At 35.7% G+C, this 15,033-nt stretch overlaps 1 protein-coding gene across 2 annotated transcripts in view; it reads left to right on the top strand.

Annotated features, from left to right (window-relative positions):
* The window catches only part of LOC150105312 (uncharacterized), a 121,459-nt gene that overhangs the window by 58,752 nt on the left and 47,674 nt on the right, over positions 1 to 15,033 (top strand). For both annotated transcript variants that reach the window (XM_090394689.1, XM_090394690.1), the window contains exon 4: positions 8,082 to 8,178. In XM_090394689.1, coding sequence (XP_090250815.1) covers positions 8,082 to 8,178 — 97 coding nt within the window. The remainder of the gene's footprint in view (positions 1 to 8,081; positions 8,179 to 15,033) is intronic.

The raw sequence follows: 15,033 nt of genomic DNA, 5'->3' as shown, positions 1-15,033 counted from the left end.
TCTGGAGCTTATGCACTATATACAGAGAACAAGCTACACTACAATCTAACTGGTTTGTTAAAGTTACTGATCAACCGTTACAACAATTGTTGGCCTGACCTCTAGTGAAAAAAAATAAAAATAATAGAATCCACATCAACGCTAGAGTCCTATTATTAATATGATCTGTTGGTTGTAGAATTACATTGGGCACAACAACAAGTCTGTGTGTGTGTGTGTGCGTGCGTGCGTGCGTGCGTGCGTATGCGCGGTAAAACCCCTTTTTTACACTTTTCAGGGGACTGATGGAAAAAAGTGTAAATAGCAGGAAATATAAAAAAATATTTAAAAATGCCTGCTAGTATGTGAATCTACATACTAGATTACAAAATTTAATAACTGAAAATAAATGAATTTACAATTACTTACATTTATCTATTTAAGAAAATCTTTAATTGTTGATTGTTTTTGCTTTTCGTTTTTTTGACATAGTGCCAGATTGTTTTGCATTGAGTTCAATGCTTGACCTTTTTTTTACTATCGTGTTCAAAGTGGAATGGAGAGTCCAAGATCTTTTACTAAATGCACACGTGTGTTCTGGCATGAACACATGTCACAGAATTGCCATCTTTTCTTCTACCGAAATACATTTTCTGTCTTTTTTTGCCATGTTACTAACCTGATAATCCACCACCGCAACTTGAAAGCAACTTTCACACGCTAAATTACGTAGCAGAAATTCTGCAATATCAATTCGTACTGTGATTGAAAAATCACGGAATCATCATCACTACATTACTGCTGCAAGCGTGCTGATCACCGTGATGGCAGAAATGAAACTACAGCCAAAAGCAATGCCATCTGGGAACAGAAATGCACAGATTTCCACAGAAATCGATTCGAAAATCAGTATTGCCACCTGAGAAAAAAAACGTAAATCACGGGAAATAATGTTCACATCAAGTTGTTAATGGCAGGAAAACAATATATCGTAAGAATAGGCCTTAAGACGGGACCAACGGAAAATGACGTAAATGACAGGAAAACGTAAATTTGCGGGAACGTAAAAACGGGGTTTTACTGTGTGTGTGTATATATATATATACAGGGTGTTCGGGATAAATTTGACATATTTATAATTAATTATATTTTTCCGTAAGTTACATGTATTAACACACACTTCTCTTCATTTAAAAGTTTGGACCCTTCTTCATTCATATACAAGATGTCAGAAAGGATGGATAGCTGGAACCCACCTGAATCATGGAAGAGAATAACTTGTATCATGATGATTCGTGCCCGCCATCAAAATAAGGATATTACGACTGCTGCCCAATGCTCCCTGAATACAGTAAAAACAATCAGGCATGAACTAGAGACTTGCAATGGTGACTACGAGGATGTAGCAAGAAGAAAGATCCCTAGCAGACGATCTGATTGCGTTCGTACAGCAGAATTCCTCGCAAATCTGCAGGAACAGGTGTTGAAGAACCCTGGCATTGGAATTCGGGCTTTGTTCGTGGAGTTACTAACTGTAGTCAAGCCCTGGATAACAAGGGTAGCCAATGCTAGGCCGTATGTATGGCAGCAGGATTCGGCCCCTTGCCACACCTCTGGGAAAAGTCAAAAATGGTTGTCTGAAAATTTCTACGACTTCACCAGTCCAAATGTTTGGCCTCCAAACTCCCCAGACCTTAACCCCATGGATTATTTTGTATGGGGCGCAGTTGAAAAAGACACCAATCGCACTTCCAGTAATACAAAAGCCCAGTTAATGGATAAAATTAAAACAGTTTTTGCGGCCCTTCCCAGGGAGACTGTAGCATCAGCTTGTTCGAGGTTCCGAAGCAGAATTGAAGCTGTGATCGATGCTAATGGTGGTTATTTTGAGTAAATCTTGTTGATAGTATTGTGATTAACTCTGCCTGTAATGTTTTTTTGTCAATTCATTAAATTTAATAGATACAAAGAAGATTTTCTTTTTCCTTACGAAACTGTCAAATTTATCCCGAACACCCTGTATATATATATACACACACACACACACACACACACACATATATTTACAATATGATTATACATGTACATTCCAACCAATTGGTATGGAATGGTTTCTAATACTAGCTAGAAGTTGGCTAGAGTCTTTACTTATACTGGATCTTATGTATTAGATAGACTGAATGCGTGCCATCCAGATTCTTGGAATGTTCGTGCCGCCATTGTTGTTGATATTTGGTGGTTTATCAGAATTTCACAGGCTTCCTTAAATTTCCTTTACCAGGTTTTTGTATGATACAAACCCGATAGATTGTAGTCTAGCTTGTTCTCTGTATATAGTGCATATGCTCCAGAAGATGAGCTTGATATAAACTCTACATTCGCAATGTCGAATGTAGAGTTTAGTTATATTAAACTAAAGTTTTACTCAAACATGGTAGTTGTCTTCTCCATAATTTTCAAAAATGCAGTTTGCCATGTTCCCTTTCCTCCTTCCAATCTATATCACCATAGTTGAAGTCTCCCATGGTAATTGATCAGCCTACACTCATTGTGCTAATCTGCTGATGCATATCATCTACATCCTCTTCTGGACCTGCAAATCTATAGTAGCAACCAACAATATATTTTGCACAAGGGAAGTGGACCATTTTCATCAGATCTACCATCTTCCTTAACTTCTATTTTTGTTGGTTTGTTTTTCAGCCACAATAATAATAGCTTTTTTTGCTACCTTATTTCTTCTAACTTCTTTGAAAGTACAATATCCATTGCATTCTATCCCTGTAACTACAATTGATAAACAAACTGGAATTTATTTGTAATATTGAAAGAGGCTTAAGATTCATCCCAAATAACATAGCAGACAAAATACGTTTAGAAGCCCCCAGCATTTTAAATCATAACAAATTAATAACAAACAACTTAATGAAACACAAATTAACAGTGGTGATATCATTAAAATCAAATCCAAACATCATAATAACTAGAGCTGATAAAGGAAGTGCCACCATTATTTTAAACTGAACCACTTATTTAGAAAAAATGAATCTGCTAGTCTCGGACAATAATACATACAACTCGTTAACTACAACCCAACAAATAGAATAAAACAGAAAATAGAGAAACTACTTAAATCAATTACCACATGGCCTGTAGATACAGTCAAAAAACTATTTCCGCACTACACTCGTTCCCCAAGAATTTACGGGTTACCGAAAATACACAAACAAAACACACCATCCCAGCTGATAGTTGAAGGGATAGATAGCCCGAATTATCACTTAGCCAAGAAATTGGCGGCAGCATTCAAGGAGTTGGTAGGTCATTCTCCCTCCTATATCAGAAACACACAACACTTCATAAACATTATCAAAGACATTACATCAGAAAAAGATGATTTATTATCAGTTTTGATGGCTCTGTCTTCTTTATAAATGTCCCAATCAATGACACAATCCTTCTTTTACAGAACAAATTCCTTCCAGATATCACAGCGCTCTTTGCACATGTATTACATTCTGGTTATTTTGTATGGCAAAATGCTTTCTACCTACAAAAAGAAGGCACAGCCATGGGCTTGTCATTATCCCCCCACCCCTATAACTTTTATATGGAACATTTTGAGCAACATGCTATAGATTCCTCTTCTTTAAAACCCAAAGTCTGGCTTAGATACATTGATGATGTTTTTGCGATCTGATCCCATGGCCGCCAGACACATTCCTTAGCGACCTAAACAAACATTACAAATGCATACAGTTCACAATTGAGATTGAAAAACACAACACACTTCTGTTTCTAGATACACTTGTCACATGTCTTCCTTCATTGTTTACCGAAAGCTGACACATACTGGCCAATATATACACATAAACTCCTACCACCACCCAACATAAAAACTAGTTGTCATTAATACTCTAAAAACCAGGACTCTGAAGATCTTCTCCAGTGAACAGGCACTGAAAGACGAATTTAAAGTTATCAGCAATACTTTTCAAAAAATGGTTGCATCCAAAACACTATTAACAAAATTCTCTACAAGACTTCAATGAAAAACAAAGACAAACCAGACTACAATAAAACTATAACCATTCCTTACATTAAAGGGACATCAAATAAAATAAATAGAATACTACAAAAATACAACCTCGAAGCCATCTTTAAACCTCCTGCAAAATTAAAAAAACCTACTCAACTCATCCAAAGACCCACTCCCTCTGCTGGCCCACCCTGGAGTATACCGTATTTATTGCACCTGTAACATACCATATATAGGGGAAACAGGATGCACAATTCCTATCAGACAAAAAGAACATAAACGACACATTAAATATAATAATTATGGTGAAGCTGGCCTTTCTGATCATGCCTTGAACACCTTACATAGAATTGACTGGCAAAGCACTAGTTGTCTACATCACACCAAAACATGGTATGAATGCAAATTTAAGGAAGCCTGTGAGATTATTATCAACCACCCCAATCTGAACAATAATGATGGTCTACAAATTCCAAGCATATGGAAGGCATATATTCCGCCCACGGAACCTTCCTCTCTAAGAATAACTATAAACAGGACTATAGATAATCCAGAATCCTAAATCAAAAATAACAAGTGTAATGCTAAAATAGGACATCATTTTTACTGAAAGAAAACTATCTGTAAGAAAGAATGTTTATTCATGTTATCATAAATAGAATTTAGCTTGATGTAGTTTCTAAATAATAAATTTTTTTTTCTTCTTCACTAGAGGTCATGCCAGTAGAATAACCTTCGATCAAATCATTGTTTCTCTAGCTTACTGTATGTAATGTAACTCAGCTTGTCCTGTATATTTGTATATGCTCCAGATGATGATCTTAATATGAAGATCGAAATGTCGGGAAATTAAAAGAGTTATTTATAACATGGTTGTAAAGTCCATAATTTCTAAAATGGATGCTGATCACTGTGCAACACTGAAAGAAAGGATCCCTGTAACTACATCATTCTTTGACAACCAAGTCTTGCTGATGTCAATAATTTTTGGCCAAGTTGAGCTGATCAGTGCTAAATATTCCTCTCCTTTATTTCTGGTATTTCGGCATTTGTGTACATGCATTTCAACATTTCCATGGGCCTGCAGTTTTGCTTACATAATAGCATTACCTGCCCATTGAGATTCGAAACCTGGAAAACTGCACCCAGCTCTTCACAATCATTCTGGTCTCGTAATATCTATCACAGAGGTGGCTATTTCTTCACAGTCATTCCTTCCTGCACTCGCACTTATTTGTCCCAGGGGTGGCTAGAAACATTCTTGATTCCTTCCTCCCCAATATCTCTTACTTCCAACTTCTTACTGAGCAACACTTTCTCCAAAACCATTTAAGTGCAGTCCATCAAGCATATACAGGTCCTTACATCCATCAAATTCACTCGACACATCTGTAAACTGCGCGCACGCACACGCACGCACGCACGCACGCGCGCACACACACACACACACACACACACACACACCATTCCTCCTGAATAATCTTGTCATTGACTACCATGGCCCTTCTTCTCAAATTTCAAATTATGTAAATCAAAAAATTATGCAGCTTGGTCAGAGGAATAGCCAGTTCAGCTGAACACTCTTTTAGCATCCATGCTGATAACCCATCAGTCCCTATTGTTGAATTCTTATTCAGTTAATGCAATAGCTCTAATACCTCCTTCTCCTCATATACTTGCGTTTTTTCATCCAGTGAAGGGATAGCAGTGAGCTCAGTGTTGCATACACCAGGTTGATAGCTTTTGGCAAAATAGGCACTCATTAGTTGATCTACCACTTCTGTATCTGTCACCCTCACACCATCTGCATTCATTAGAGTTATTCTTTCAAATTCGTTCTTTCTTTTACTTGCAGCATATTGATAGAATTCTTTGGGATTGTCTTTAGCTTGCAGAGGCAGTTGAGTTACAACTACTGTACAGAAAGCTGTCTGAGTATGAAAATAAACTGCCTCTGCAAGCTAAAGGCAATCCCAAAGAATTCTATCAATATGCTACAAGTAAAAGAAAGAATGAATTTGAAAGAATAACTCTAATGAATGCAGATGGTGTGAAGGTGATGGATGCAGAAGCAGTTGATCAACTAATGAGTGCCCATTTTGCTAAATGGGCACTCATTATTTTTTTATTCATTGTTTTAGCTATCAACCTGGTGTATGCAACACTGAGCTCACTGCTACCTCTTCACTGGATGAAGAAACACAAGTATATGAGGAAGAGGAGGTATTAGAGCTATTGCATAAACTGAATAAAAATTCAACAATAGGGATGCAATTTTAGCATCTGTGCTGAATACTCTTTCAGCATGGATGCTAAAAGAGTGTTCAGCTGAACTGGCTATTCCTTTGACCAGACTGCATAATTTGAGTCTGAACAGGGAAGATTCCACAGAGTGGAAAGAATTGAGAAGGGCCATTTTCATAACGGACATCATCCATATGCACACAGTATTCCTGCCACATTATCCTTTTCTTATGAAACTCTTTCTTGATAAAATTACACATCAGTTTGGCTCCTACCCTATTTATTCTTTGAATTCTTGGGTTATATTCTAATATCGCATCATTTAAGTATTGTTTAAATGCTTTCCATGCACTGCCGTTATTCTTCCCATCCAGCAACTGATACCATTGTGCTGAATCCAGTATACTCCATATTTGTCATAATTTCCTGCTTTGTAGTTCAGCATATAACTTTTTATGAATGGAACATTCATAAACTTAGCCACTTCCCAAGTGAGTACTGTCTGATCAGTCACCAACCAGAGACAAAATAGTTACATCTTTAACTGGTTGGAAAGGATATTTGGGTGTTAGCAGATTATGTGGAATTGAAGGAGATTATAAAGAATGATGCTACTGCTGATGTGATATACATTATGTATCATCTTATCAAGAAGATTTGAATAAAGATGTAATGTGAGCAGATGACAATTCAGTATTTAAGTGTAAAAATTTATACTCTGATACAAAAATAGCCAACTATATGGTAAAACATAGAGAAGGCTTGGGATCTGGGAGTAATAGTGAGAATGGAATTAAACTTTGAGTATCATATTGTATCATAAAAGATTACGACATTAACACTTTTGTGTGCTGTGTTATCTTTGCTCTATATATTGATTTGTGTAATCTTTATACATTTTATAACCTGGCTACTCATTAATTATACTTTTGGGCTATTATTATTATTATTGCATCCTCCATGGAGTTGGCAGACTCATCATGGATTATACATATGTCTTTTGTTATGAAATTGTGAAAAATTTTGAAAATGAAAAAGAATCTTAACTACCTTGTAAAGCTAAGTGAAAATTTTTATGTGACCCCTACACAAAAAAAGACTATAAACCTAGTACATTAGTACCATGGGCAGGCTAAGTTTTGTTTTTCATGTATTTACTTTTTTATATTTTTTTCATATATAATGCAGAAATCCTGTCTTAGAGACTAAATGGATTTTTTTCAAACCACTTCAGGCCTTCAGTAAGCAGGTTGATTGGTTTACATAATCCATACCCACAGTGTGCTGCTTGGAGAGTAGGTATGTTAATGATTAATTCAATCATTTGCCATCCCCCTTTATTTTTAATTGAAAGAAGTAATTGTTCGATTGTATATGACTTTGAAAAACTATATATATGCTTACTGCAACAAATTTGGTCAACTAGTTCTCTTGGAGAAGAAGAAGTAATGATACTATGTGAATCGATTAAGGAAATATGATTTATTGACCTTTATATATAATAATGAATTGAAACAACACAAAACATTGAAGAGATCAGTCACTTTGCAAAAAGAGGGGTGTGACAAAAAAATTATATCTTTAAGTATATAAAGAAGAGGGGAGGGGAATAATGAGTAGAAAGTACATGATGCTGCAGTGAGTTTTGTGAGTCTGTGAAGATTTGATGGTGATCATTATTATTATATATTGACAGAATATAAAATGTTTTATTTTCTGTAAAGTCATTTCAGTAAATTAATTTTAGTAACTTGATAATTTTCAAATTCATTGTTTTGAGAAACATTTCAATAAATATATATTTATATTACATATATAGAGAAGATTGGGAGTTTTTGGTTAGAAATGAAGCATTGCCTGAAGAACGAATGAAAGCAGTTGAAACTGGAGGTTGTCCGCATGCTGCTATAAGAGAGGTATATTGTATTATTTCATTTTTGCATATGGAATATATATCATTTTAATATTTCAAAATACTGAGTAAAATTTTAGTACATATTTATTAAATGAGCCGAATTTATTGAGCTGTTGCAGGACTACTTCCTCAAGTAGCATGTGACAGAAGAAACTTGCGGTCAAAGAGCATTAAACCATTATGATGTCTTGGGGGGGGGGTTCATTTAAAAATGGTATCTGCTCTGTTTCCATTAGGTGACTGATCGTGCCATACTGACCTGGTAAGTATATGGAGCTTCCTTTAAGAAAAAAAATACGTGCTAAACTACAAAGCAGAACATTATGACAAACTTTAGGAGAATATGAGGTTCAGTCCCATGATATTTGTTGCTAGATTGGAAGCATTAAAAAATTCTTGAATGATGCAATAATCAGAATGTACCTAGTTTGAAGAATATGTATATGGTAGGAATTAAATGGATGTGTAATCATATTAAGCAAGAAATTCTTAAGAAAAAGATTATATGGAACAAATACTGTGTGTGTTATGAAAATAATAAGATGGATGTATGGAATGTATCGATGTATGGAACATGAAGTGTTCCATACATCTATACATCCTGTTCCATATGACGAGACACTGGCTCTTCAAACTAAAGACAACACAAAAGAATCCTTTCAATATGTTACAAGTAAAAGAAATAATGAATGTAGAAGAATAACTTTACTGAGTGTAGATGGTATGCTGGTAATGGATGCAGAAAAGACATTTCACCTAATGAGTGAACTGTCGTTTCTGTATTGCATACACAAGGTCAATAGCTCTTATCAAAATGGCTCATTTTGCTAAGCGCTATTGACCTTGTGTATGCAACATAGAGCTGAATGCCACCTCTATACCAAATGAAGAAATTCAGGTGTATGAGGAGAAGGTACTAGAGCTGACCTGGAAGTAGGAAGTTGCATTAACAGCTCTAGTACCTCCTCCAGAATAAGAATTTAGCAATAGGGGCTGATGGGATATCAGCATGGATGTAGTTGGTTTTTTTTTTTTCTTTTTTGTAAAACAGTAGGTGTCAGTACACATTCTTTGCTAGTAAAAAGTTGCAAATTAATGCAACTTTTTTTTACTACATGAAACTTTTTACTACTTTTTTATGGCATGAAACTCTCTGATTCCAATCTCTGAGTTTCTTATTCAGTTTTAAAACCATGTGGGATTTAATATCCCCTTAATTTAAATAGTTGCAAATTAAAACAATACCACATCCATACATCACGTGTCATTATTAATAAAGGTGCAAGTATGGCATACCATTGAGTAGTATCTCAGAAAAAGCACTGATGTTAGTGTTCATCTGAATGGGCTGTGTCTTTGACCCAGCTGTATAATTTGAGTTTCAGCACAGGGGAGATTCCCCATGCATGTAAAGAATGTGTGATGGTGCCATGACATGACAGTTTTGGATGTATGAAGATTTTGGAAAAGTTGGTAAGAGCTCATATACACAAATTGGATTGACACAGGATCTATACTTTGCAATGAATAGCAGTGGTTTACTAAGGGAAGGTCAGGTTTGAGTAACTTGCACACATATTTTAATAACATTACAGTTGAGTTAGACATGAGGAATGAATATATCATATACTTTTTGGGGTATACTTTGCTAAGGCTTTTGACAGGCTGTAACAGGGTGGTCTGTTGTATAAGTTGAAGGATATTTGATTGGATTTTAAACTATTAGCTTGGATAAGAGAATGACGATTGACATAGTGGTGTATGGGGGGTGTGAGTCTGCAAGCTTGTTAATGTTTACATTAACAATATTAGGAAGAATTCATCAGGAGACATACAGTTGTTTTCTGATGATGCAAAGATAGACAGAGCAATCAGGAATTCAGCTGACATGCATCACTTAAAGAATTGTGGGTATATGAAAATAGCTATCAATTCAGTGTAAAAGTATGCACTCTGGTGTGATGACATTTTCAACACTGTATTTTTGGTGGGATTATACTGGAAGAAACTGATCAGGATAAGAATCTTGGTTTAGGAGATAGGAATTAAAATACATGGACTATTGACGATTGCACATACAACTCAGAGGATAATTGTAATGCTGAACTGTCATTTTGCTTTTCAGATGTGTTCTTCTGGTTTCCAAGATGATGCAAATACAGTGGATAGGGTGTAAAGGAGATGACATTGGGTTCATAGAATGTAGATTATAAGCTCAAGTTGAAAAATTAGACTGCAGACACTAGCAAACAGGGGAAAGAGGAGTGACATGATAGACCCATAAACATTTGAAAGAGGTTATGTAGGATACCAGTAGATGAAATTTTTCATTTTAATCGGGTGGGAGGAGGACAAGAGGGCATCCATGGAAATTGAGAATAATTGCTGTCAAGAAAGAAGTGAAAGCTAGATTTTTCTCTAATTGGCATGATTGGAACAGCTTGCCTTTGGGGTCAAGAGCTCAATGCATTATCGATTCCACAGAGGTCTCTGGTAATAATAATATTTTATCATCACCATCATGTTCTGATATGTACTCTGATGAAGTGTACAAGAGAATGACAGTACTCAGATAATCTATTTCAATTTTCTGAGTTGCTTCTAAATTCATCTATCTGTATCTTGATTTTCATCGAGGTATTTTTCCAAGCATTACACACATTTTTTGCTAACCTTTCATCTCCTGTTGTTCTGCTTAGACATTCTTGAATATTCATGATGTCAAGTTGCCTTCTAATATTATAATTCATAATATGATTCAATGATTGATGCTGTATAATTCACTTTCCTGAGAACAGTCACCTCTCTAGTCTTTAATTGTGTTACTTTCAGCTTTCAGATCCATAAGTTAATAATTTTTCCTGCATACTTTCAGTTTCCTGTTTTAACTAATTTCTTTCTTATTCGTTAATATATTTATTTAAAACAAACTGCATTTTCTCTTTGCTTTGTTACCAGTTTGCTTATTCACAGTTATTTATTTCTGTATTAGCATGCTTACATCAGGCTATGTCTTGCACATGTTACCCATCAAGTTTGAACTCACTTGACTGTATAAATTAGAGATACCAAATTTCATGCACAAACAAAGTTCGCAGCTGAAGATACTAAGGCAAGTGATATGAAGTCATTAGCTTCTATATGCGAGTTGTCCCAGTCCAGAAAATACTTCAGGTGCAAACTTTGTTTGCTTACACTTGGATAAAGGATTAAACCAAGTATATAATTTCTTAATATCTTTAATTTATAGTATAACCAAGTAGAAAAACTTCCAATCACTTGACTGTACATGGTGTTAAATCTGAATCAGAAGGGCACATTTTTACAAATATTTCAGTATATATATATATATATATATATATATATATATATATGGCATGCCAGTTTCAATGCTTCAGTCAGACTATATGTAGAATTATTATTTGTGTCTTAATGGTCTCAAATGTAATAACATTTTCTTATTTCAAGTCATAAAAATGATTCGCTTTTTGAACATTTGTATTTGGTTAGCTTCTGGGAAAACACATATACTAACATCATGAACTGGTCTGATTACATATTTTCTACATTTTCTACAAATGAAGATGTTTATTTATAATAAGTAATAAAAAATTGCTTTGAGAAAGTAGCGAAAGATGTGAACTCTTTAGGAAAAAAAAATTGCTTGCATGTTTCTAATTATCACTTTATTGAACTTATGATGATTTTATGTACTAGTGGTTAACGGAAATGTTAAACAGAGGGATACATTTTCTATTTTTCTCTCTCCTAGTGTCATCATAACTACAAGCAAACATTGCATAAAAACACATGCAGCACCACAGTCATTATTACTTTTCTAAAATAATCACATACTTCTTTGATTTTTTTTTTAAAATTTTTAACAGAAGAATATTCATAATCCTTTAATTTGATATTTCACGTAGATTTCCATTACCACTAGTCTCTGGCATGTATTAACATGTTTTAAAATGCAGATTTTGCATAAAGCTCAGGATTTCTTATTTTTATCTTTTTACCCTAGGAATATCTATAGTGGGAGAAACATAAAAGGACTTACATGGCTTTTGGATTTCTTGGAAACATGCTCTGAAAATTAAGGCCTTTCTTTCTCAGAGTAAAAGAACAGAAGGAAGGAAGGATGGACGTGAGATTGTTGAAATTTCCTGCAATAAGTTTTCCTTATCAGTTACTTTGAACTATGTTGCCAAGAAGGGATGTTCAATGGCTGCTGCTTGTGCTTTAACAGTCCCAGTGCAATGCAATGTGGAGGAATGATGGATACTAGTTTGGTGGAGCAGTGTTTTTGGAACTATCTGTAGAAAAAAAAAAAAAAAAAAAGATACAGAGCTGAAATGGTGCATCTGCGAGATAGTGGAATCATCTATCGGCCAAATCACTCTCCTCTGGACATCATCATGAAGATTTTTAGGGAGATTTTAGGAGCATGACTTCAAACATGTATAGGAGGGATTTGGGGTTTATACACAGTTAATAGTGGATGGAATAAAAGTAGCATCTTGAGAAGAAAAGAATGAGATTTTAGAGGCTGAAGCAGCTATTAATATGATGTGTTTATGCCAGGAGAGGCTGAAATCAAATATCAGTCCAAGGAGAGGGAGAGAGAGAGAGAGAGATGGGTGGAAGAATTGTTTGGTAATTAATTTGTATAACTTGGGGTAATGGAAGATTGAACTGAGATCTTATTGAGAGGAAAAAAAAAAAAAAAGGCAAGAGGACTATATTTTGGTGTCCAGGTTATCCTTGCTTTGTTGCAGAATGGCATGGAGATAAGTTTTAAGGCACTGGTTGCAGAGGATTTAGAAGCTTGGAATGTTTGTGCACTTTATATCATTTTGCATTTGTCTTATTTCACCTCCATATCATTGGAATACATTCAAATATTGCTGTTGTTAAATAGTTATTGGACAGTGCTCCAGGCAGTATTGATATTCTTTAAAACTTAATTGCTCAATCTACATTATAGTTCCAAACTGTCCCCTGAGCTTTCTGTAATCACTGGCCTTGTAGTTGCACACATTCATCTTGAAAATATCCTCGTACAGCTCCACCACCTGATGATCGCTTATAGCTGCTCTTGCCAGCTGGCAAGGCTGCCATGAGTAACATTCCATTCACATCATCTGGTGATATGCTCAGAACTGAAACTCTTAATCCTAGTGTGACCTCTGTTATATTCAGCCTAAGGGTTGAGAAATTATTTGTTTCACTTTGTATGATTATTACATTAGGATTGTTTTAGTTTCGCCTTTCTTTCCTTCCTGTGTGAGTGTGTAACCTCTACTTTAAAATAGCTATAGGGATTTAGCTGAAATATTGTGCAAGACAGATTTCCATCTAATGTTAAGAGAAATACATATATCTTTTCTGTGATTGTATGTTATATGTTTTTTAATCACTTATGGAATATTATAGGCCAGTTTTTGTGTCATCAGTAGTTATTCTTGTTGAAAGGCTTATACACTGGTTAAACATGATAATTAAAAACTTAAGGAATTGACAGCATACACTAGAAATATAAATTAAATCAACTTTAATATATACTTTCCAATATTTCGGCAACGTTGCCATCTTCATGGGAACTTAAGATAAAGACACGTGTATGCAAGTACTACATAACAGCAAATGAGAAACGAAGCAAGGAAGCTACCGTTTTCCTAAAGTCCTGATGGTGCCCCCTGGCAGACTATATTAGGTGTTCTTGGCCTTTGGGCTGAAGTTCTTCTGATGTATGTTTTCCAAATGTGGGGCAGTCTCATGCATCCAAATTTGTTGAGGCTTGGCATGTTCCTAAGGACTAATGCTGATTCCATGAATAGTCTTTCATATTTGAACTTGCTGCGCTGTATTACTGTGGCTTTCTTCCACCTTATTCTGTTGCAAGTATCCAGAACAATGTCTGCAAGCCCAGAGTGGCTGTACTGGTGAAATCGAATGTAGTCCTTGTGTTCTGAGATTCTGATATTTGCTGTCCTGCCTGTTTGGCCAAATTAGGACAATTTACAGCTACAAGGGACCTAGTATACACCAGGTAGGTCTAGGGGAAGTGGTTGGTCTTTAGTGGAGTGGATAAGGGATGCCAATTTTCTATATGTCTGTAACAAGAGGTGAAGTCATGTTTTTTTAGGATTTTGTTGATTTTTTCCAAGGTGCCTCGGATGTAGGGAATGGTGATGGAGTAATCTTTTTTGTGAGGGGAGAGGTGGGTTGTGGATAACTGGTTTTAGTATTTTTGGGGGGGGGGGGGTAGCCATTGGCTGAGAAAGTGTTAAGGATGTGATTTGGTTCATTGGTAGGGCTTGGTCATTTGAACAGATTAGTTTAGCCCTGTTGAATAGTGTCTTAATAACTTCATATTGTTGTGAGGGGGGAGGGATTGTTGGTGAATGTATCTGGCTGTATGCGTGGGTTTTCTATAAACTGAGAAAACCAAGGTTTCATCAGGTTGGCGGGTGACTAGTGTGTCTAGGAAGGGGGAGGCTATTGTTTTCCTCTTTTTCTAGGGTGTTGGTTGTTTAAGTGTGTTAAGAAGGAGAGGAGTGTATCCAGGCCTTGTGACCAAATAGCGAACACATCATCAATGTAGTGAAGCCAATATGGTAGGTTTTTGTGGGGCAGAGTTTAAGGCTTTCTCTTCAAAAGTCTCCATAAAGAAGTTGGCCAAGGGTGGGGAAAGTGGTGAACCCATGGCTGTCCCCTCTATCTATGTGTAGAATTTTTCCTGCCAAATGAAATAGTCTGAGTTCATTGTGAACTGAAATAGGGCTGAGATATCGGCAGGAAATTTAGCTTGGATTAGCTCTACGGTTTCTTTGAGGGGGACATTTGTGAATAA

The sequence above is a fragment of the Typopeltis vanoorti genome, chromosome 6 (genome assembly GCF_054136105.1).
Source record: "Typopeltis vanoorti isolate ZY-2024b chromosome 6, IOZ_Tvanoo_1.0, whole genome shotgun sequence".
Taxonomy (NCBI): domain Eukaryota; kingdom Metazoa; phylum Arthropoda; class Arachnida; order Uropygi; family Thelyphonidae; genus Typopeltis; species Typopeltis vanoorti.
The sequence above is the reverse complement of the archived record's forward strand: the minus strand, read 5'-3'. Positions and strand labels throughout refer to the sequence as shown.